This window comes from Artibeus jamaicensis, unplaced genomic scaffold, assembly GCF_021234435.1.
Source record: "Artibeus jamaicensis isolate MK-2021 breed Jamaican fruit bat unplaced genomic scaffold, CSHL_Jam_final scaffold_854, whole genome shotgun sequence".
NCBI lineage: Eukaryota > Metazoa > Chordata > Mammalia > Chiroptera > Phyllostomidae > Artibeus > Artibeus jamaicensis.
In genome coordinates this window covers 1,147,790-1,173,705 of record NW_026522058.1, presented here as the reverse complement: position 1 = coordinate 1,173,705, position 25,916 = coordinate 1,147,790, and the positions used below count along the sequence as shown (strand labels likewise).

The 25,916-nt window shown below is 36.2% G+C and overlaps 1 protein-coding gene and 2 non-coding genes across 6 annotated transcripts; all 3 read right to left on the bottom strand.

Moving 5' to 3' along the window:
• Positions 1–1,512: 1,512 nt before the first annotated feature.
• On the bottom strand, positions 1,513–19,960 carry CCNB1IP1 (cyclin B1 interacting protein 1). 4 transcript variants are annotated; one of them, XM_053660757.1, is made up of 6 exons: positions 17,165–19,960; positions 15,819–15,936; positions 14,212–14,334; positions 8,431–8,762; positions 3,857–4,190; positions 1,513–2,321 (listed from the first exon to the last, which is right to left on the bottom strand). In XM_053660757.1, the coding sequence occupies exons 4-6, from the start codon at positions 8,725–8,727 to the stop codon at positions 2,119–2,121; spliced, it is 834 nt and encodes a 277-aa protein (XP_053516732.1). In that variant the 5' UTR covers positions 8,728–8,762; positions 14,212–14,334; positions 15,819–15,936; positions 17,165–19,960; the 3' UTR covers positions 1,513–2,118. The 4 variants fall into 4 exon arrangements, with proteins under 4 accessions (XP_053516732.1, XP_036984482.2, XP_036984483.2 ...); XM_037128587.2 differs by lacking the exon at positions 8,431–8,762 and adding an exon at positions 4,559–4,610 and having other exon boundaries at positions 15,819–15,958; positions 17,165–19,956; XM_037128588.2 differs by lacking the exon at positions 15,819–15,936.
• On the bottom strand, positions 14,837–14,983 carry LOC119036759 (small nucleolar RNA SNORA79). The gene has a single exon (XR_005080054.1). It is a non-coding gene; the product is annotated as a small nucleolar RNA SNORA79 (small nucleolar RNA).
• Positions 16,900–16,976, bottom strand: LOC119036761 (small nucleolar RNA SNORD126). The gene has a single exon (XR_005080056.1). It is a non-coding gene; the product is annotated as a small nucleolar RNA SNORD126 (small nucleolar RNA).
• Positions 19,961–25,916: the final 5,956 nt, after the last annotated feature.

Sequence of the window (25,916 nt, the reverse complement as noted above, 5' to 3'; positions counted from 1 at the left end):
TATGATGTGATTTGGTGTGGTCCTCTTTGAGGCCAACTTGTTTGGGACTCTGTGCTTCCTGGACTCATATGTCTATTTCCTTACCAAATTAGGGAAGTTTCCATTATTTTTTCAAGTAGGTTTTCAATTTCTTGATCTTCCTCTTCTCCTTCTGGCATCCCTATGATTTGGATGTTGGCAATTTTGGAGATGTCCCAGAGGTTCCTAAGCCCCTCCTCATTTTTTTTGAAATCTTGTTTCTTCTTTCTATTCTGGTTAAATGTTTATCTCTTATGTTCCAAATTGTTGATCTGAATCCTGGCTTCCTTCCCCTCACTGCTGATTTTCTGTGCATTATTCTTTATCTCACTAGTGTAAATTTCATTTCCTCTATTTTTTTTACCATACTCAAGCAGTTCTCTGAGCACTCTGATAACCAGTGTTTTGAACTCTACATCTAATAGATTGGTTATTTCCATTTCACTTAGTTCTTTTTCTTGGGTTTTGTTCTTTCATTTGGGCCATATTTCTTTGACTCCTCTACTTAGCAGCTTCCCTGTGTTTGTTTCTGTATATTAGGTAAAGCTGCTTTACTCCCTTAGTAGGTGGATGGAACCTTGGGTAATTGCTAAGGTGGGAACTCCCTTCACCATTTTGTGGTTATATGCAAACAGCTCAGGGAGGGGATACCACCCCCCTGGGCTTCTGGGGGTTTGCCTGGAGTTCACCCCTTTTCTAGTCATTTCATCCCCTTCCCATGTGTGACTGGTGCCCTTCCAGCTGCTGCCCAGAATGGGTGGGTTTGCATACATTCTAAGACTGTGCTGGCCCTTTAAGTGGTGAAAATATACCCTTAAAGAAAACATTGCTTGCTTGCTATTCAATTATGTAAAGCAAGGGTATTCACTGGCCTTTCTACAATAACTAAATATAAAATATCCTCAAATTATTTCAGTAGGACTTTGTTACCTAAAAACAATGGGATTTGACATTTGGAATAATTCCATTGTAATTCGTTCCAAACCAATATGAATGGATCCTAAAACTTAAGAATTACAAAAGGCTTACTAGATAATTTAATTCAGTTCCCCATTTTACAGATATAAAAACCAAAGCCTGGAAAGTTTAAACTCAAATTTGCACAACCATAAAAGCCATAATTAGAATCCAGATGTTCTATCTCTCCAGCCAGTCTTGCCTCTTATAGGACAGAGTCACAAAAAGTGTCCTTCAAATTTCTTTCATGGCTCTATACTTCAAATAAGTTTTCTGTCAGAAATGTGTTCACTGTTTAATATAGGAGAACAGGGAATAAATCTTTAAAAGTATTTTACTATGATCTCTTGGGATCAATAACATATTGAAAGGTTTCTACAGTGGAAGTACATTCCTAAATAAGTAAACCCAAGATAACAGCTGGCAAAACAGTAAAGAAAGAGCAATTTTATTTTTAAATAAATGGTCAAAATTCAACTTCACAAAATAACTTTATCAATGTAAACTATTTTTAAGTAGAAATAAGGACTGATCAAATTATCAAATTTGTACATCAAATTATACTCTCATTCACTGACATAAGCACAAAAACTCCAAACAAGTTAATACAAGGGCAAATACATAAACATGTAGAAATAAATGTATAAATGCAAGTAACAAACTGCAGACACACCTTACCATTTCCTGAGGCCAAAAGCTTCACATAAATACATTGGCAAACATAGCAAAATATCAACATAAATGAATATATATATAGGCATAAATGCCAAAACCCAAAGTGACATATAGTACATAATATAGTTGCTTTTACGCATATGCATAAACATATAGCTCAGTCTGAAATAGCTCAGACAGAAACATATCGTGATCTACAAAACACCCAATAATATTGTGACCTTCCCACTACTAGTAAAAATTCAACAACTCACAATGAAATTAAGTTTAATAAAATGCTCATGCTCTTAAATAATGGAAACAGAAGAAATCAGACTGTAAAGCCATTCTCAGTGCCATTGAGTTTCTTAAAAATGTGAAAACAACTTCAAAGACTTGATAGCACACAGAGTTGGTGACTCCTATCTAAAAGATTATTTACTAAATGAAGTCACTGAAACTAAACAGGGAAATAATCTGGAATGTGAATTAAATTCTTTTTACTTTAAAGGCCCTGCTAGAGACTTGCTGCTGCTCTAATTCATGACTTGGGGATGCAAAACTAAAAAAGGTGTTGCTGGGTTCAGGTGCTGTGGGAGAACCCACAAAAAATGGTCTGAACTGAAAATCTCCATCTCCACCACCACGATTTTGAACTGGTGTACTGTCCAAAGGAAACTTGGATTTGTTCCCTAAAAGGAAAAAAAAGAGGGAGAACAACGTAAGCATCTATTTACTTACAGATATTTAGAGCCAAAAGATAAAAGTCATTCAATAAATATTTTAACAGAACTCACCTCATACAAGATGGACAAAATATAAAACTAATCTTGGATCAAGAAAGGGCCATCAATGGCCTCCAAACCCTCTCCTCGACCACAGGATATATTATACCTTCCTCTGTGATGCAGTTTCTAATTATAGCCATCACCTCATCACCAAAAGTAATTTGACACAATGAAATATGTTTTTAGTAGAGCTAAAATTTACAATATCATAATTTTATTCATTTGTTATTTAATCTAGTTCAAAGGAATAGAATATATATATGTGTGTGTGTGTGTGTGTGTGTGTGTATACAATCTTCTGTCCCAGGTTATTTAACAGTAATTTTTTAAGACTGCCATAAATACTCCAGAAAATATATGACAACTTGAAAAACTGGCACATACTCAAGACCTGAGATTAACTGGAATAGCCTTAAGAAAAGTCAGACAACAGATCTGATTAAACAAGCATTTAACAACTTCCATTGGATCCCCCCTGGGTTTCTACAAGTTTTAAAAGGAACACATAACTAAAGAAGAATGCTGACTATATCTGCTTCAAGCCAAAAATGGTAGTAAGAGGTAAAAGTAAACAGGTAATTGTGCACAAAAAGAGGAACAGAAAGAATTGGTGAATATGAAAGAAATCAAAATAAATGTGCATAGTGACAAGGAAAAAATAAAAACCTACAATGCCCATATACAATAATGTTTGATTCACTGCATCTGTGAAGGCACCTAACAAGCAGAATAGGGCTACTATCACTTTAGAATGTGCACTTCCAGAGGACACGAATCCTATCTGCATAATCTTTACATTCTCATTGCCTAGAATTATTCCTAGCAACCTGGAACATAAAACATGTTTGATAAATAATTGATGAATGGATGACTAAAGAAAAAATCAACCCACAATAACTTAAGAACTGTGCAATCAGCATTACCCTGTGAAAGTAAGTGAAACACGCCCTTCTTGGTAGGTTACAAATGGTTAAAAGTGGGGGCACTGACAAGAGCTCTGCGACCTTGACCAATTTATTTAAACTTTCTGTACCTCAGTTTTTTAATCTGTAAAATAGGGATAATAATAATATGTGCCCTACAAAGTTATTTAAATAACATGATACATATAGAATTATAACAATACCTAGCACTTGGTAAGGAATCAAATGGCAGCTAATACTATTGTTATTACAACTAAATAGCTTTCATTTAGAGTATCAGTTTACAACATTTTCTTTTGAAGAGATACATTCTCTGTTCAAATTGAAGCTGTAACTTAAACATAAGCAAATACAATAGATAAAGCAATGATGTACAGAATAGACATGGATGAAGAATCCAGAGCCTTTGAAGTCTCCTTGACTCCATTGACTACTTGGCACCATGCAAAACACAATGTGAAAAATCACTGATTTAAAGAACAGATGTTAGATAATTAATTACCTGTCTTTCCTTACCTAATGGGAAGCCAAAAATACCAGACTGTGAAATCATGGATGGCTCAAGGGTACCTTCCTGGTTAGTAATAGTGATGTTTCGTAGCCTAAGGCTATCATAGAGGCCTTGGAGCTTTTGATACTGACGATTTCGCTCCATAAGTTTCTCAGAGATGTCACTGAACTTTTTCTTATATTCTTCTAGCACTTTCTTCATAGAGGTGACTTCTCCTTTCATAGAGGTCAATTCTACATCCTTGCTCTGTATTTGCTGAGTATATATCTTCTCGATCTGCTTCAGATGGCCCTCAGCCTTGCTGAATTTGTATTCTTGATAGAGACGCTCCTGATGTACCTATCCCAAGAGAGAAGAAAAAAAGATTTTTAAGGTAATAAAAGTTTTATATTGTAAAACTTTACACAAATACAAAAAGAAAAATGCTTATCCTGGAGTATAATTAGTGTTTAGAACCAGGTTAAGAAGCAATCAGGAGGTATAATAGGATGATTATTATAGAAAATAATACGTTATGTCCCTGAATGCATAGAAAAAAAATCTGGAGGAATACTCTGAAACCACTACCATTACACCAACAAAAGAAGTGGGTATTTGTCTAAGCTTAGCAATTGACATGTAGTCCAAAAGTCTTTAAAAAATGCAATTCTATGTTTCAAGTAAACCATACTGTGGAGATTATAAGATAGCTTCTCAAATAAGATTGCCTCTTGGTACTTATTCCCCTCCACCACCCCTGAGAGTGGAGGGGACCTGTGACTAAAACAGAAAAAAAAAGACAAATGTCATTTCATGAGTACATTATATAAGAATATAAGATGTGTCTTTCTAGCATTCTCATTCTCTCGCTGGCCTTGTAGAAGCATGCAGCCAGCAGGGAAGGCCCACAAGGCAAGTAACTGAGAGCAGCTTCTGGGCAACAGCCAGCAAAATACTGAGATCACAATGAATCTACTCAAAGACATTACACCTTTCACAAAATTAACTCAAAATGGATCACAAACCTGAATATAAAATATAGAACTATAAAATTCCTACATGATAACACAGGAGAAAATCTAAATGACCTTGGGTTTGGTGGTGACTTTATATACACCACCAAAAGCAGTATCCATGAAAAAAAGGGTAAGCTGGACTTTATTAAAATTAAAATTTTCTACTCTGTGAAAGATAATGTCAAGAGAATAAAAAGATGAGCCACAAACAAATAGAAAAACTTGCAAAAGACATACCCAAAATGTACAAGTAATCCTTAAAATTCAACAATAAGAAAACAACCCAATTAAGATGCACAGATGGCAAATAAGAAAATGAAAAGATACTACACATCGAATGTCATCAGGGAAATGGAAATTAAAACAACAATAAGATACCACTACACACCTACCAGAATAGCCAAAATCCAGAACAATGACAACAGCAAATGCTTGTAAGGATGTGGAGCCAAAAGAACTCTCAGACATTGCTGGTAGGAACACAAAATGTTACAGCCACTTTGGAAGAGTTTGGCAGTTTCTTGCAAAACTAACCCTATTCTTACCATACAATCCAGAAATCATGTCCCTTGGTATTTATCCAAAGGAGTAGAAAACTTTTGTCCTGTACACAGATGTTTACAGGAGCTTTATTTGTTAATTACCAAAACTTGGAAGCAACCACAAGGTCCTTGAGGAAATGAATGGATAAATAAACTGTGATACAATGGAAAATTATTCAACACTAAAAAGAAATAAACTATCACACCTTAAAGGCCTAGTACTAAGTGAAAGGAGTCAGTCTGAAAAGGCTACAAACTGTATGATTCCGATTATATGACAGTTTGGAAAAGGCAAAACTATGGAGACAGTAAAAAGATCAGTGCTTGAGGGTAAGAAGGGATGAATAAGTGGTACACAGAGGATTTTTAGGGCATTAAAACTACTCTGTATATCATCATGGTAAGATATATGTTGTTATACATTTGTCCAAACTCATAAAATGTATAACACAAAGAGAGAACTCTAACATAAACTATGATCTTTGGGTGACAGTGATATGTCAGTGTAGGCCAGGAAATGTCTGAACCTTCTCAATTTTGCTATGAACCTACAACTGCTTTAAAAATAAAGTCCTTTAAAAACAACAACTACTGAGTCCCTCAGTCTAACAGTCCACAAGGAAGTGACCCTTGCCAACAACCACATGAGCCTGGAGATAGATCCTTCCTGAGTCAAGGTTCACAGGCTGAAGCCCCTGTCAACACCTTGATTACAGCCTTGTGAGACCCTGAGCACAGTCCAAGCCTGAACTCGTGATCCACAGAAACTGAGACAATAAATGCATGTTAATTTAAGCAACTAAAAATTTTTAAGCCACTAATTTTGTTACATAGCCAAAGACAACTCACTTACACATACAAACCAATTTTGGCTTATCTTTGGATTCACTATCCTTTTAAATATTGACAGAAAGTGAAATATGAATGCTCTCCTTTTTTTTTAAACCATTTTGAATTTGCCTATTCTATGTAGTTGGATGTTACTCCACCAAGTCTAGATTACTTGTCCCTACTATGGAGTCTCACAGCACTCTACACTTCCCTTATCATTGTAGATATTAAAAATGTATTGTAAATGTCTGTCTGCTGTTTTTTCTTAATGTTTAGCACCACTAAATTGCAGCATCCTTGAAGCTCATGCTTTGTTCATTATTGTATACCCAGCACCTAAGAAGGTGCATGAAATATAAATTTTACAAGAGACTCAAAAAATATGTTGAATAATTAAATAAAATAAATAAATGAAGTAAAGAAAATTCATTTCTGGCTAATTTACTAACCCATTCACTGGTTTCCTCCATATCTGACATAATGAAAACAGTATCACATGTACATGTTCAACAAATACTAACCCCCAAATAGTAATCTACTTTAATATACAAGGTCTATTCATTCAGTCAACTATTTACTGAGACTTACGACCAGTAACTATGATGGTAACTGAAGACCCTGTGATATACAGGAATCCAAACATAACCCAAAGAACTCTCCCAACTAGAGGAGATGACAAGTATGTAGGTAATTACAATACAGTATTAATAATACAATAAAAGTAACCATAAGATGATACAGGAGTATGTAAAGGAGACATCTTCCCTAAAATAATATAATGAAACTATTTACCTCACAGATGACAAATAAAACCTTTAAGAAGCATTATTATAAATATACATAAAAGAATATAAATCAAGGATATGGTTAAAGTTCTCCATTTCTTTCTCCAAGGAAGGTTTTTCTAAGGAGGCACCAAAGGCAGATATCAAAAAGGGAAATAATTACAGTTGAATTTGCTGACAAAAATGATGATACACCATTTTAATAACCTAAATAATGATATAATACAATCATTAAATTATGATTACATAGACCCCTGGCTGGTGTGGCTCAGTGGATTAAGTGCCTGCCTCCAGACCGAAAGTTTGCCAGTTTGATTCCCAGGCAGAGACATGCATGGGTTGCAGGACAGGTCCCCAGTTTGGGGGCATGCAAGAGGCAATCAATCAATATTTCTCTTGTACATCAATGTCTCACTACTTCTTTCTCTCTCCTTTCCCCTCTCTCTAAAAATAAATAAATAAAGTTTGAAAAAAAGAACATTGAAATATCATGAATTTGATGTTAAGAATGTTCATCATGCCCTGACAGGTGTGGCTCAGTTGATTGGGCATTGTTCTGTAAAGAGAAAGGTTCCAGGTTCAATTCCTAGTCAGGGCATGTGCCTGAGTTGTGGGTTCAGTCCCTGGTCAGGGCACATATGATCGATGTTGCTCTCTCACACAGATGTTCCTCTCTCTCTTTCTCCCTCACTTCCTTCCCATTCCTCTAAAAATAAATAAATAAATAATCTTTTAAAAAAAAGAAAAATGCTCATCACATCATTTTTAAATAACTTGGAAATAAATCATGATATAATGCAACCATTAAAATTATGATTATAGAAAATTTACTTTAAAAATATTCAAGCCCTGGCTGGTGTAGCTCAATGGATTGAGCGCGGGCCTGCGAACCAGACAATCGCGGTTCGATTCCCAGTCAGGGCACATTCGTGGGTTACAGGCCAGTTCCCAGCAGGGACCAGTTCCCAGCAAGGGGTGCACCAGAAGCAACCATACATTGATATTTCTCTCCCTTCCCCTCCAAAGATAAATAAATAAAATCTAAAAAAAAAATATTCAATACAATTTTCATAATATGCATAATATATAGTAAACTTCTAGCCACAAAAACAGCATGTGTGGTACTATCCTACTTTGGTAAAGATAAAAATATATATTTATATTTTAAATACAGAAAAAGTAATAATACAACAATATATCAACAATGGTTATCACGGAGTGATGGAATTATGGTTTTTTAAATTTTTCTTTCTTTTGGATTTTCAACAATAAACATTAATTTTGAAGAAAATAGTTACTTAAATAATTAAAAAGAAAATTTTCCATTCATTCATAAAAAATAAATACAAAAACAAGTGAAAAAAATTGGAAATTTCCACATATGCCTCAAATCACACTCTCCAAAGAAACTAGCCTAAGCACCAACCTGGTATGTCCAGAAGGCCAGTGCTCGGGAGCTAATGTCCAACACAATCTCAGGTCGAAGACCAGCCAGTACCATGGCTTTATATTCCTCTGAAGGACTGAGTTCCGTGCGGACAATATCTAGCTTTCCAGAAAGAGTACTGTTGCAGGCAGGGCAGATAGCTGGTGAACGACTAAACTCGCCACTGCCATGCTGATCACAGAAAATGTGAGAGCAGGCAGTGACCCATGCATAACCAGAGAGTTTGATGCGACATTTTCGGTAATTACAAAGCAGCATGTCTTCACACAAAGACATAATAGATATTGAGGTCCTAGATTCCGAAACGAATCCTAATAAGGGGTAAATGAAAAGGTCAAATAAATCAAATTGCAGTAAAAATTAAATATGTAAACCAAAAAAGTTCTACTTTTGTGATAATAATGCACATTTATGTTTTTTGCATTATAATATATTATTAATATATTGATTTTAGTCACTCAACCATATTAATAGTGCTCCTTTTTGCAAACCACTACAAAGGTCTCGACAAAAATTTTAATGAACCAGTCAAAAACATAGGTGATCCCAAATCTTAGTAAAATCAAAAATAATATGTACACGGGAGAAAAGGTTTAGGAAAGTTTACAAAGAACAAACTAATAAAAAATTAAATTAGTGCTTTTTATAATTCTCAGTACATAAACAAAAAACCCAAATTTATTCCCCATTCACATTTTGCTAGAATATTTTGGCATTAATTCTCACACTTGGAAGATATAAAAGTCCAGAAACTGATTTTAGCCTTTCTTCTGTGCAAAGTATTTTAAGGTTTTTCATATATGCTGATTTCTCAGATTCTTTACCTACAGAGTAGTAGTAACCTGAGAGTATTAAATGGGAACTAACCTAATTCATTCAAATAATTGACCACTAAGGAGCATGAAAGTCTGTATAAAAGCAGATTTTTTTAAATCATGAGATCGACAATTCATCTGTTAATATAACTACTATTCAACTGTATGCTTCTATTTAAAACATTGGTAAAACTAAATGTTAATGTAAAACTAAATTGTTAAAGTTACTTTTCAATTATACTGTCTACTCTCATTGGAATTTTACTAACCCACACCAGGCAGCAATCCTCTAGATATACTAAAATAAGACATATATTATATATTTATATATATAATATATATAATAAGATATATATATATATATAAACACACACAAACACACACAAACACACACACACCGATCAGACGCCAAGAAAACAAAGGTTCAGTCCTCGAATGAAAATTCTGTCAAGAATGTTGCCTGGGTCGCAGGGAGGAACGAGGACGCTGTGACGCCTTTACCCCCATGTCCCCGCACTGAGTCTGCGACACATACATGGCACCTGCAGCCTTATTATGAGGCCGATTTTACCTGCAGCAGGGCCGTGGGCAAGGGGGAAGCAGAAGAGCTGGGAACAGTCTTGAAGCTGAGACCCTTCTCAGGAAGAGCGAGAGGTGCAGCTTATTCCAAATTTCCCACGAGATGAGGGAAAGCGCCAATTTAATGAGCTGTGCAAATTTATCGACAGCCAAATTTTTGAAGCTTAGATTCACAGCAACAGCACTCTGAAATTTTCAGCCTGTTTTCCGCGCTAGTCAGAGGAAATAATTCTAATTACCTACCTAACCCGAGGCGCCAAAAAAAGGCGGGAAAACGCGCTTGCCTCCACAACTCCCTCCGCAGGAACTCGCTGCGGGGCCCCTATGTGAGAGCGCATGCGCAGAGTCGCCCCAGCGCCTGCTGGGAGGTGGGCACAAGGGTTCCAGCCACTCAGGATGCTGGGATTTGCCAGCTGTGGCAGCCCAACTTGGGCCTTGCACCTACTGGGCATGCGTGTTTCAGGCGCTGTGAGGACATGAATCCAATTGAGTCTGTTCTAGGTTTCCCAATTGGAAGTTCCAGACACTGTCATTAAGTGCCTTTTACGGTCCTCCACCTTAAATGTGGGTAATTTGATGTCAGTCTCTTGAAGGGCAAAGGCGGCTAGTTAAGAAGCTAACAGAGCTGCCTATGAGTGCACGCAGGTGTTTATCCTGGGAAAATGTGCGGAGTAGCAACTGGGCAGCACAGGCTTTCTTAGTTTCAGGAAAAAATTCCCCTAAATTGTGCCATACCTAAAATTAGCCAGCTATCACCTCCATGTTATTTTTTGTGCATCTTGAAATGGACATCTTTTCAGCTTTTACACAACCTCTATATAGATGTAAACAAAATAAAACTTGCCTTGATTGAGAACATTCATTACAGCCCTTGAAATGAAGCAACAGGATCAGGCGCTAATAGCTGTTTTTGAGGTAACCTGCCTGACCTTGCAGGTTTAAATGTTGGTACCCGTTTGACCCTAATGCTGATACTTGTAACTTTTCCTGATCCATACTAACTGCGTGATTTTAACTGAGGAGGGGTTCTCCAGAGATAAGCCTTATGCTGTTTTTTGTAGTCATCTTTCCAGATAATGTGACTCCAATATGAATTTGTAAGATGCAATCCAATGAATCAGCAACATAATGGATCCCAAGCCCTGCAAACCCTTTATGGGTCATGAATCTGTAATAGTAAACCTTTCTTCTTCAAACAAAGACCCATCCTAATTAAATAAGTTTCTACTAGTTTTCTTTCTTTTTTTACACTTCCTAAAATGTCTATCTTCTGAAAATTTAGGGAGTGGTACAAATTGGATTTAAAAAATTGATGTTCATGTGTAAAACATGTAATCCTTAAAATCTATTTTGGTTATCTGAGCCTTTTGTGCATTTTATGGATTTGACTATGCCAAATGTACAAATATTAAAATACAAAAGGATACAATGCCATTTAAAGTCATAAAACACAAGGCATCCAAATTTCACCAGCACAAGTACCTAACTTGGCGATCCTAGCCAAGTTACCTTTGTTCTGCAATATCCCTTCCTAGTTCATTAAGATTATTCCACTGATTCCCAAAACCCAGTGTCCCCCACAGCATTTTCTGTTCCCTCTTCCCAACCCATTTGGCCAGAAGCCTGTAGGAGTTATATATATATATAGACAGAGAGATATAGATATATAGATATAGATACCCATATATATAGATATATATACCCATATATATAGATATATACATATATATAGATATAGATACATACACACGCACACACATCTGTCTAAAGGGGGCCCTACAAAGGCTTATTATCACAGTAGTTTGTAACGCCAGAAACTAACCTTCTTGTTGGCATGTGTCCTATTCCTTCATAGCATAGATAAACCCTTTACCGGCTTGTTTCTAGGGTGCTCCTAGAGATAAGACCACTGAAATCATTCAAAGCTGACCCATTCACCAAAGAGACCCATTCACCAAAGTTTTTAATTTTTTTCATATAAACATATGAAACATTGAAACACATTGATTTTAGAGGGGAAAAGAGAAACATCAGTTCGAGAGAGAAACAGTTTGGTTGCCTCCCATTCGTGCCCTGACTGGTAATTGAACCCACAAGCTAGGTATGTGCCCAGATGCGGAATCAAACCCCCAGACTTTTAGTGTACAGGACAACACTCCAACCAACTGAGCCACACTAGCAAGGGCTCACCAAAGTTTTTAAAATATCGACTATTAAATATCAAGCATATCAAAAATGTACACATGACCATTGCTCAGCTTTAATAAACCCAAACCTTTCTCACTTTTGATACATTTTAATGAACACATTACAGATACAATTGAAGGCTTCTCTGTGTATTCCTTAACCACATTTTCTCCTACCACTCCAGAAGTAAAACAAGCCAGATTTGGGTGCTTACCATTCTCATACATGTTTTTAGATTTTATGTGTATATGAGTACATATGTATATGTGTACATATCAGTCTTTGTTTTCATGTTCTAAAACAACTAAATCTTATCACATAGTACATATTAGTTGGCCATTTTAACTCATCATTGTTTTTGAAATGTAGTCAAGTTAATACACATATTCTGTATTCATTTAAACAACCAAATACTACAAATATACAATTTATGCATATTCTAATGGACACTGGTTTCCAGTTTTTATAGTTAAAAACAATACTGACATGAATTTTCTGGACATGTCTTCTTGAGCACACATGCCAAGCATTCTTGTAGAAATACCCAGAGATTGGGTTAATGTATAAGCATCTTCAAGTAGACTACTTGTTGGCAAACCACACTCCAAAGTAGGACTTAAATTTCAGTGCCCCAGTGAAGATGAAAGCCCCTTGCTCCAGACCCATCAGCATGTGAAAGGGTCAGGTTTTCTGTTTTAATTTTTGCCCATCTGATGGCAGTGAAATGGTTATCTCATGTTGTTTTAATTTGTAAGTCTGATTAGCAGTGAGATTAAGCATCTTTTCATGTGAACTCAGAAGTCCTCATCTGTGAAGTCACAGAAGTTATGAGGAATTTTTTGTCAGTTACATGGCACACAAATTTATCACTTTCCTTTTTGTGCTTATATCTACTCCAATGTCATATCTTTGCTTTTCTACAGGTTTAAAGTTCTCCTTTTGTTCTTTAATCCATTTTTCTTAACATAAAGAGTCTAGATTTAAAAAAAAAAGTCTAGATAAACTTACAGCACAAGTTGTGCTTATACACCACTAACATCATTTAATTACAAGTTATATTCACCTTTCAGAAATGATATATTTTTAAAATTTCTATTTATTGATTTTAGAGACAGGAATGAGAAGATGGATTTGTTGCCGCACTTACATTTATGCATTCATTGCATAATTGGTTGATTCTTGTATGTGCCCTGGGCACGGATCAAACCCACAACACTGCCACACTGGAACCAACTGAGCTACCCAGCCAGGGCCTCAACATGACATTTTTCCAGAAGCTTGATTTTAATCTTGTATAGATATTCTAAATATTTATCACTATATTATGAGATACTTTCCTTCCCATTATCTTTAAATCTTGGACTGTTAGTATCATCTACTTTAAAACTAATTTGATACTTTTAATGGAAGAATCTTAATGTAAAGAATAGGTTTCATATTCTAACAGAATTTATCAGAGTTGCCGATCATTTGTGTGCTTCCAGTATAAGCATGAGTATTAAATTTCATTCCAAAACACAGTGAGGTATACCAGACTTCCAAAATTTGAATGTGTACTTTTTACACTTTGCATGTTAAATATACTTTCATGGATGTAAGTACAGTATCTAGGGCAAAAACTTCCCTGTACTTTATCTTAGCCAACTGAGAATATTTCAACACTAAATATAAACCAGAAATAATGACTTTTTAACCATACTTATGTGCAATTTAAAACAATGATAAATATCCATGCAGTAAGGCTATAAAATGTTCATAATAAAAGATTTTCTTTTAAATATCAGAAAGCTTTTATATACCTATTTCTCACATACATAGGGTGTTTTCACAGCCATCCTTTATTGCCTCTTAAAGGATCAAACATCATAACCAGACATTAAAAGTTTTAAGTAAACTCACTGGTACCCTGATAGTTTAATGTACCTTATATACACTTTTCATTAAGAGTCAAAACCTACATCCCAGTTATTCTATGTAAATGTCTTGCTGAAATCTCATTAAAATAATTGCCATTTTCCAGGGATTAAAAAAATAATAAAATCAATGGAGATGTTGATTTATTTCAAATATTTTTTGAGCATTTATTCTAGGCCACGTGATAAGGATAAGGAAATTATCCTGCTTTCATGGAGTTACGATCTAGCAAAGAATATAAGGATGATAAATGAAAATATTTTACTTTTTCCTTTGTTTGCAGCCTGTTATATTTTTTGCAAGTTGATTGCAAGTTGCAATCTGTAAATGATTCTGATGAAAAAAGTCAGCTTCCCTCTTAATTTGAAGAATCATCTTCATCTTCATACTGCAAAAAAAAAGAGTACTTTTAATATTGCTCTGAATATGTGAATAATCGCATGGTAGAACACTAAGTAAACCATTCAAAATTTAAACATAAGTGACTTCAGTAATTCACTAGAGCTCTTCCTTACATAGGCCTAGATCGGTGCTATTCAAATATTATTGCAATCAAAGGGTTCTTTATAAACTATATATTCATGTCACCCTGGCTGGTGTGGCTCAGTGGATTGGGCACTGGCCTGTATACCAAGAAGGTCACCAGTTCATTTCTCAGTCAGGGCACATGCTTGGGTTGTGGTCCTTGTCCCCAGCTGGGGGTGTGCAAGGGGCAACCCACTGTTTCTCTTGCTCATCGACATTTCTTTCTCCTTCCCTTCCCCTCTCTCTAAAGATGAATACTGATAAGTAAAATTTTTAGAACACCTAAATCCTCATGTTTTAAAATTAATTTAGTTTTTTTTAATCACAGGTGAATTTTATTAATCCAGCATTACCATCTGCTTTGTAATTGTTTGACTCCGCAAAAATCAGAAGGCACTAATGGACAGCCAACCCATCCCACAGTGCTCTGAGTGAAGACAAGTCAGCTTAGATATATGATGGACTAAAATCCCACTGCCTAAGGCTCCAAGCAGTGAGAGGAACAGCCATCAAAGCTTATCTCCAATCATTTTAATAAACATTTTAATAAATGGTCTAAGAAATAGTTTTTTAAAACATCATGTGACTCATAGGAAACACTTGATCACACCTAAATTTTTAAAGTCAGTCAGGAATGAAAAAAACCATTAAATATCAACTGGTGTAGCTAAATAAAAAAATGAAGAATTAGATGATAAATCAGTGGCAAAGATGATTAACTAAAGAAAATGTTATCTGACCAATTATATAAAGATACACACTATAGTCCTTACTACCATATTTGCTTAATTCTAGAATTAAATTAAGCTTTAAGGTAAAAGATAATGAGGAAGAGGCCAATTGGAAGATGCAGATAAGCAATAAACAGTCTCCAACGTGTTATGCAGATGTAAGAAATTGCCAGGTAGTGCAAAATGTAAGATAAATATACATATGAACACTGATAAAATAGCAAGCATCTTTTGAGTGTTTACCATATGTTTAACAATGTTCTAAGCCCCACACATTTACTGTCTAATTTACTCTTCAAATTCAAGAACTATTCCTTTGAGACAGATACTAGTATTTTCTTCCTTTAAGATATAAAAACACTAAGACACCAAGGTGTTGAGAAACTTGCCAAGGTTACACAGCTGGTTAAGTGATAGAAGAAGGAGTCTGAACCCAGTTTGACTCCAGAACCCATGTATAACTATTATACTATGCTACCTCTCTACATCTTTATGTAATTCACTTTTTAAAAAAATTAAATTTGTAGCCCCTTAGCAGAACTAGCCATGTCACAAAGCTGAATTTTCAAAGATTCATGTGTGTGTCAACATATCTCAATTTTAACATAAGCCTTACCATAAAAGAAGAATGCAGTGGGCATCTGTCGTATATCCAGGACTTACAGCACCCAAGTGTTTCAAGGCTGGGAAAGAAGTTTCTAGAAAAAAACTTCTGGCCTCCTGAAATTTCATTTCTATAAAAAACATAGCCAAAAGCTAAAAAAGTATTACAAGTGCTGAGGTTACTTGGAATTATTTGTATTTCCTATATTTCACCCTCATATATACCTCTATTCTCTGCTGAAACATGTAGGCACAGGCTAAAAAAAATACAAGTCTGTCCCATATAGACTGCTTAAAATAACTTTTGAAATCATATAATATACGAATGCAATAAAGTTAGAAAATACAGGTTAACAAGGTCACCCATAGGACCCAATTCTAAAGACAATCCTCAGTATTTTAAGTATACCCTTTCAGATGATTTCTCAATAAATAAGTATATACAAAAGTTTAAGCAGAAAAAAGATTATATGTTTTGCTCTGTCACTTGCTTTTAACTTAATATATTATTAATACTCTTCCATTTCAAGCAACATGAAACTGTGTCATAACTTTTAAGTGACTGGATAATGCTGCATTACATGATCTTGACAAACTGATTTAACCAACTCAGGGATTCTCTTAATCTTAGACTAGTAAAATAGTGATTAGTTAAAAACTACCAAGTAGTTGATAGAATTATACCAGTTAACGGTGCTTTTTCTGTACTGTTTAATTTTTTTAAGATTTTATTTATTTATTTTAGAGAGAGGAAGAAAGGGGAGAAGAGGGAAAAAAGGTCCCCAACTGGAGACCTAGCCTGCAATGCAGGCATGTGCCCTGACTAGGAATCAAACCAGCAAACTTTTGGTTTACAGGCCAGTGCTCAAGCCACTAAGCCACAACAGCTAAGGCTGTACTGTTTGAATTTTTTGATGAAAAATTCTTGACCCTAATTCTGACTATCTCAAAAAGATCTTTTGGTCAAAAAATCAAAGCACAACAAAGTATTGTAGCATCAAATTTATAAAGATATAGGAATTACTTGGGATCATGGGATAGATCCCAGTAAGCATTCCAAGAAACAATACAGTTCAAGTGTTTGCCCTAGCTTTAGTCTGCTCAGAGCATGTGTTTAATCAGGATGATCATCTGAAACACGGACTTAACATGCATTTCATCATGGCAAACTGTAAATGACTGGTGAAGGGCAAACCACCATCCCTTGTCCCCAAACCAGGACAACCCTATTAAGGTTAGAACTAAGGCTTTCTCAACTACCAAATTTCAGCCACCAAGAACATTGAGCTCTAAAACTTGCTAGGTGATTGAAAATCCAAATGAGGTAAAAATTAAGGGGTTTTTTTTTTTCACACTTACCTCTGGTATCAGATGAATCCATCTTCTAGTGTATCTAGGAAGAGAGTCAAACTGTAGGATCTATCAACTACCTAGCCTCATCTGTGCAAAATAAAAAATTAAAAAATACATAAAGGTTATGATTACAAGACTTGAATGCATACCAGCCTACTCCACACCCATACAGCCTCAAGGAAAATTGTTCATTCTTTATCTGAACTTCCATTTAGTAATGTAAATAAATGGTCACATCTATTTGCCAAATGTCATCAAATGACCGAAGTCAGTATTAGATTAGGCCAGAACCTCTACACAAGCTCAGCTTTTGCTAGAAATTTAAAAGTTTGGGCAAAACTGTACAATAATTCTACCCAACTTCTGAAAGGTTGTAACAGTCAACAATTGCACAAGAGTATGCAAAGGGAAAAGGTCATTTGCTGGCTACAGAGCTAGGCAGCCATGGGAACAAATGCAGGGAGTTGAGGCATCAGTGGCATAGGTTACTGCCAGCCTGTCAACTCTACACGTTTGTGACTGTAGAACACATGTAACCAGTCATCAAATTCACAAAAATCCTTTCAAAAGTGTGTGTGTGGGGTGGGGGGGGGGGTTGGAAGGGAGAAGCTAAGATTCAGACAAATGAAAAAATAATCCAAAATAATTAGTGTTTTCAAATGATGTTTCAATTTCATTTGAGCCAAAAATTCATTATATTTAAACTTTATTATTGGTGAACTTACCCTTACAATTAACTAAAGAAAACCTTCCCTTGACATAGCAAAATTGAATTCACATCACTTGCAGCCCAAGCTGGCCACAAAATGACAATATAAGAAATTTTAATTTTCTCTTCCAGAGCTTGAGTGTTATCTGAACTTGAAAGTGAAACAGACTGGGCCCAAAATTCATCATAGCAGGCCACCTTCAGATTGTTCCCTATTCTTCACCCAATTATTAACTAGATTTTTTTTCTCTTACACTTAATGATCATTTAAAACTTACTAAAATTATTGCATTACATTTTCTATCATGTCCCTTTCACACAACATTGTGGAGACAAAAAACTTCAGAACCTCACCCTGACTGGTATGGCTCAGTGGGTTGGGCATCGTCCTGTGAACTTTGGTTCAATTAAGGTCAAGGCATAGGCCTGGGCTGCAGGCCAGGTCCCTGATGGACAGGGAACGAATCAATGTTTCCTCTCTCCCTCCCTTCCCTTCTCTTTATAAATAAATAAATAAAACTTCATAACCACAAATATAATCTAGTTGGAAACACAGGACTCATGAAAATTAATGTCCATGGTAAGTACCAAATAAGTGGTGGAGAAACCAAGTACTGTCAGGAAAGAATCACTGGGCAAGGAAGACTGCACGAAGAAAAATGTATGTGTTAAGTGAGCCTTAAAATTGCACTTATAATACCGTACTGTATATTTGAAAGTTGCTGAGAGTAGATTTTAAAAGTTCTCATCACAAGAAAAAAAAATGTATTAACTAGGTGTAGTGATAGATCTAAACAAGATTTACTGAGATGATCATTTTGCAATATATACAAATATTGAATCATGTTGTACACCTGAAACTAATTTTATTATCACTTACTTCTCATTTTTTACAATTGCACTGTCCAGTAGGTTATACCACACACAGCCATGTAAATTAAAATTCAGTTAAAAATAAAATTCTTGCCATGGCTGGTGTGGTTCAGTGGATTGAGTGCCAGGCTGTGAACCACAGGATTGCCAGTTCAGTTCCCAGTCAGTGCACATGCCTGGGTTGCAGGCCAGGTCTACAGTAGGGGGTGCACGAGAGACAACCACACATTCATGTTTCTCTCCCTCTTTTTCCCTCCCATCTCCTCTCTCTAAAAATAATTAAATAAAATCTTTTTTTTAAGTTTATAAAAATTCTTCGGTCACAGCCATTTTTTAATTGTTTAATATCCACATTTGGCTAATGGCTACCATATTGAACATTACAAATATAGAACATTTCCATCACAGAAAGTTCTGTGAGACAGCAGTGCCTTGAATGGAAGATATAACTAAAATAAGCTGATAAAACTATAGAAGTTGTTTTACTCAAACTTCACAAGAAAATTTGAGGCTCGAAGAAGTTAAATAAATTTTCTAATGTCACTGAGATATGAAAAGCTATGATTTAAATCCAGTTCTCTCAAGACTCCCTATTTTCACTTCAACATGACATGAGAAGCGGAGCTACAGAAGATGGTTTGCTTTGGAATGCAGTAACATACTGTAGGTCAGAAAGAAACTGAGGTGTTGCAAGTAGCTCGGAGTGCTTTAATTATGTAAAGCATCTTCAGATTAGCAGCATTTGAGATTAACTAAGGGAGTGTAGACAAGAAGCAAGACATATAGTCGGAGGTTTCTCTGGTTTTAATGTCTGCCTCAAAACTCCATGATCCAAATACATCTTACATAAGAATGATTATAGATTTAAAAGGTGCAACTTCTCTATTTGTTTCATGTCACAAACAAAACCCAGACTGCAAAGGGGTCTTAACACATAATGCAAAGCCTAGTGCATAAATCCTGATGCCCTTCCCAAATTGTGATGCTCCATGCAGGATTTTAGTCATGCTTCAGCAACTGTCATTCTACCACATAAGGCCACTTCATGATTACTGAGTATTAGTATAAAGTACCATATTTTGCCACATGAAACACGCACTTTTTTGCCCAAATTTTTGAGGAATAAGGGTGTGCATTATACATGGGTAGTACTAATTCCATACCTATGTAAATGTTAATTATTTTACTTATACTTATGTATTAAAAGTGTAATTCTAGAAAGCACTAATGGTATCCACATGCAAAATGCTACCCTGGAACACAATAATCGGTTTTGTTTCTAAATATAAATAAATAGAATTAAAAATTAAAACAAAAGGGTTTTTCCTGAAAGTTTAAGCCAAAAAACACAGGTGCACTTATATACAACAAAATATGATAAATACTTTGTAAATACCCCATAAATAATCAATGACCCACTCATTTTGTTTTCTGTGGGAAGTGGTTCAAAGTACTGATGCTTATGGCTAAAGGGTTCATTTTATGTGAACAGATGAATCATGAAGGCCTGATACAAACTAAAAACTGTTAATACTAAATTAACTGATACTTCTGTTTTATTATATTACCACTCAATTTTACTCAGTGCCTACTGTGTGTCTAGCAATTTGGGTTAGTACAGTAACTCAAAGAACCTATCTCTTTTAGATAGAAAAGACACCTATTCCTGTGACAGAGAACACTTTAAGGCATCATAGCTTGGTCAGAATTGAAGTACTTGCCTTCATGGTCCCATCAGCCTGTAACTATTCTTACTGAGAATGTCTAAATCCAAGCCCACTTGATTTTTAAGGGGTCTGTAGCAGACGTTACATAGAGGCTTTCGCAGTGCCACTTCTGGGCTAGCACAGAGTGCTGAAGACCCCGGTCTTTCTTCTTCAGTGGATTCCATCTTCAACCTGAAGCAAAGGAAAATACAAAACTTTGTAGAGGAAGTATATGCTAAATTGGTTGCTTGGCATAGTTCTTTTTCAGAGATAGGGCACTACTATCAAACAAACTTGGTTTGGCTCCCCAGCCACTGTCAGCTATTTTAGCCAAGAACAGTGATTCTTTTAACCTTTCAGTGCAGGATGAATTCACTCTGAGCATAAGTGAAATAAACGTGTTGAGATCAGAAACATGACTGACCCACGTAGTTCACCCCAAGAAACCACCATTTCGACCAGTCACATTGCTGGTGGAGCAAATGAAATGCTTTGGGTCAAAATAGCAGGAATTAATTTAACTTGAAACCATAATGCAAGAGGAAGTAAAGCATTCTACTCTGTTATCTTGATATTTTTATCTACCTCATACTTTGCCTATCTTACAATATATAAAGCACTTTTCATATGTTACCTCATTTTGCAAGTACTATGTCATCTCCATTTTACAAATAATGTAAGCAAGGTTAGAGCCTTAATGGCAGGTAACTTAGCTCAGTGGTTAAGATAATGGATTTACGTTGGACAGAACTGGATTTAAATCTTGTGTCCCCTATATATTTGCTGTGACTTTGGGCAAGTTATGCAACTTCTCTAAGCCTCAGGTACTCTTACTATAAAATGAGGACAAATACCACCTACCTCTAATAACTGTTGTGAAAATTAAGTGAGGTAAAATATAAAATACTTTAATATGTTGTTTCTATTGAGGGTCCAAGCTCAACCACCTAGTGAGTATAAATACAAATATTCTGCCTAAAAATTTCACATTTTTCATGACAATCTTAAAGCCAGGAAAGTCACTCATACACTCATAAGGTCCCTTCCAAATCCAAGGTGTGGCATCTTTTAAGAAAAAGAATTTACTTCCTCCTTTCCCCCATTCCCTACTAAATAGTGAAGACTCCAATGTATCCTATGGAAAATTACTCAACAACAAAATCATACTTACACCAGAAAGAAACTAATTTTTCTCTCAATTGGTCAGCTTTCTAACTGAAAAACTAGATGTTTCACAAGACATGATCTTAGCCTTCTAAGACTTTAAAAATAGCTTTGGAGGAATTCCCAGAGGCTTCCTTTTTTTAAAATTTTATTTTGCATGTTTATACCCCAAAAAACATTTCTGTTTTTTTCTAACAATGTTAAGATGTGAGTTTACTCACTCAACACCATCATTTCAGGAAGGTACCAGCACACGGTTTGCTAAGTAAGCACTGACAGCGTGCTCCTTCTGCCCTGGTGAACGCAAAGGCCACGTGGCTTCTCTGGTTAGTGTTATCGTGCCTTCTCAGCATTAGATCCCTTAAACTCAAGTGGGCAAAGAGGTACTCACATAAAAGCCATCAGCACAGTGTTGCTTTTAATAGAATATTCTTTACTGCTCAATCAAGATATTTATGGTGTTGGTTTCTTTCTAGACATCACTGTGTGTACATAGTAAATATAAGTAACAGGAAACACTACACACTGAGAGTCCTTACAAACAAGTATCTAGCATCCGGTACAAATAATGCCCATCTTTTATTACAAAACATTTTATTACAAAATCGTAAGCACAATGATATCACACTCAAGAACACCATATGGCATTTTAGGTGAAATGTTCAAAATAAAACTATAAACTATTACACCCATATTATTACCCTACCAACCACACTGAAGGAGGCCTTACTTCTGCCAGACCCTGTATATCAAAACCCAACTGAAATGTTGTAGGTGACAACTAACTTATATATAAGATTATTCATTTTGGAAGAAATAACAAGGCTGCACACTACTTAAATGTCCAACAATAAAGATTAAATAAATTATGGTTACATACATACATTAGATGACTATGTAACCATTATAAAGAATGTGATTGCTCTTTATTTACTCATTTGGAAATCTTAGGCAGAAAAAGTAAGGTACATGGCAGAGTATGTATGTAGAAGAGAAAGGGGTAAGTGCATATATTTGCTTATACCTGCATAAAATAGCTCAGGAAAGATACACGGGAAACTGCTAACACGTATTGGGGAGGGGAATCAGCAGGCTTAGCAGACTTCACTTGAATATACTTTGATCCTTTTTGAATTTTGAACTACATGAATGTATTGCCTATTCAAAAAATCACCTTACTCTAATAAAGCCTGAAAATCATAAAAATTATAGGAGGCCTACAACCAGCTATTACTACATTCCATATACTAGTTGACGTCTTTCTCATACCTTCTGCCTATAAGGCTAACAAATACAAATATTTTATTCAAACTAACATATATTAAAGAGAAAAATGGGCATCAGGTGAAATTACACTCAGGGTCACTTGGCAAAACTATTTATGAGAAAAAAAGACATACTAAATAAATGCATCACTTACTTTTAAAAGTTTACCTAACATTTATTATATATACACCAACTAGTGCCTGGCCTTCATATATTTTGATCTTCAAAAGCTGAGCCTGGGAACATTTCACTGACTCACCAAAAGTCACTGGAATGATAAACTGAAGCACTAGAATTTGATTTAGCCTTGCACTAAGCTAAGGCCCCTGACCTTTTTTAGTACATCTTAAGCTTCTTAGAGCATCTTCACATTAAAACTGGTATCTCCTCTTCGGGCTCACTAAAATCATCTGACTTCAGAGTTTGCTGCTTAGTCTCTCTAAGAAAAGTGGAAGGCTCTGAGCAAAGACAACATCCCCTGCAGTTTCCACAAGCCCAGTGAGGAGCTGGGCCCTGCAGACGCAGAAAAATTAAGAAGTATGGGTCTGAAGTCCTCCCAAGATCTATCGAATCACTCAGAGATAGAATTCAAAACAGGGCTAGGCTAATAACAATACTTTTTCCACCAAGTAAAGTGAATCCAAGCATTATCCAGGAACACATGCACTGCGTGCATGGAGCCAGGTCTTGAGAAGGAAGGCAGACCCAGTATAGCAGGAGCCCACGTGGCATCAAGCCAGGCAGAACATTTCACTGCCTCCCTTCAATGTTCACCAGCCAAACTTAACTGCCTTATGACTAACGCATACCACCCAGTGCTGGCTTGAAATGAAGGCCTGCCACCAGGACACACATGGCTCAAATGGAAGATAAATTCTAAACAATTTGGGGGCAAAAGTAAGGGCACACTTACCACACCACCACTAACTGGAGAGAGAGAAAGCTAAGAAACAGGAAGTGGCTTTAAGTAGTGGCTTCAGAGCCTGATTGGCTAATGAGTAAAGGCAGATGCTCTCCTCTTCAACCTTCAAAGGTATTGAAACAACCCACCCCGCTCATTATGTGTTAATGAATCATTGATGCTACCTGCACTGTTTTAGATTGAACTTTTTAAATCAAGTTTTCTTTTGAGTTTATGTACCTAGTACAAGCAAACAGAGCTAACTCAGGCTACTTCCATATATTCTTGTTTTAGATGGGCCTACTGAAAATATTTTTTGTTCTTTTAGGATATCTTCGTACCCTTTGTGACCTCAACATGGTTAATTTATGCAAGGTAATTTAAGCAAGGTTTCATTAAAACAATCTAGATCAGCTCAAGTATCATTCAAGTTAACAGGCTTAGTGGATAAAAGGTAAGTGGTTAAAGGCTTAGCTCTGAAGTAAAATTCAGCTTTATAAACAAACCTTATTAAACTAACCCTTTTCTTTCTAGTTACTTTTCCACCATTTATTGCCTCTAGTTCAAACCCCTTTGACCTCTCATTTTTTTACAAATTTATTGTTGTCTAAAGATATAAAAGCTTCCTGCTCTAGATACTTCTTTGGTCTCCATTCTCTTGTGAAGTCTCTTTCTCATGTCTGCACAAAAGTATAATAAAATTTGTACACTTTTCTCCTGTTAATCTGTCTTTGTCAGTTTAATATTCAAGCCCAGCCAAGGATCTTAAAGGGGTTGAAGAAAACTGTTTTCTCTCTTACAGTAGCAAATGAAAACTATTTCAAGGTGCTGAACAAGGATATTCTGGGTTGTGTTTCATGTGAATTGTGATCATTTCCAGGATACTTTCTAGCTGAACAATCTGGAATAAATTTCTTAAACTCTCTGAGACTCAATTTTCTCCTCTGAATCATGGTGATAGTGAGGCAGGACAGGGGGAAGCTAGGGCAAGTAGAAAAAGGGGAACTGAGACAAAATAATTAAACAAGGCCAAACAATTTGGTAATTTAAAGTCCCCTAATGAATCACAAGGTTTTATCTTCCCTAACCGTGAACACTTAGTTGCAAATGGTTTACATTCCGGACCATCCTGGGGCAGACCAGCCTTGGTTCTGGTCCCTCTTCAATCATGTTCTTTGAAAATAAAACTAACCAAAAATAAATAAATAACCCTGATCCCTTTACACGTATTTGATGAATCAGCATATTGAAGGACACACCTGCAAAGCTAAGGTTAAGACCCTGTCCTGAGACTTCTCCTAGGATTTCAACAGGCCAAAGAAAGATAAAAAGCCTGAGCAGCTTGCTCTCCCTCCTGGGATCAAGCCCGCACTGTTCCCTTCCCCACAGGCATGCATCTCCTAAAATCCCCTATACACTCATTTTGATACATCAGCATCTTAAAAATGCACCTAGAAAGCTGATGAATATTCTGCTAAAACCCTCCCCTAAGATTCTTGCTCACAGAAGAAAGATAAAAACCCTCAAAACAGACACCCAGGGTGGGCTCACTCTAGATAATGCCCAGGCCCCTTCTCAGGCATAAACTTTTTACATTCCTTCTCCTAAACTCTAAGGGTCCACATGAGACTTGCAACCAGGGGAACAACAAACAGTGGCAGCTCATCCTGGGCTTACCCCCTGAACCTGCCTCCAAGGCCCCCCTTTTCTCTGACTTTCCAGTGAGCTTACTTCTTTTACTGTAACTTCTATTTCTTAGAGAGCCAAAACAGCCCTGCCTAGGCTCTCTCCTTTTGCTTCTTTTATCTGAAGCCCTTCCTTTGTTTCACTGTCCCTAGCTTTAATAAACATACTCTCAAAGCCACCTGGACTCTGTTGGGAGATCTTTCCTGCGTGAAGTGAAGAACCCACACACTACCCGTGGGCCAGAGGCAGACCCACTCCAGACCCAGACACCATGCAGTAACAATACTAATACCTACTGAGGGCCTGTAAGAACTTTAATATCATAAATTGTGGCCAAAAATTTGGATTGTTGCTGCTTGAGCTTTGAAGTTGATTGCAGAGCATAATGTTGTATTTTGGGGCTCTGAACTGCCCGCAGAGCCAGCAGCCCCCACCCTGTGTTGATTGTACTGT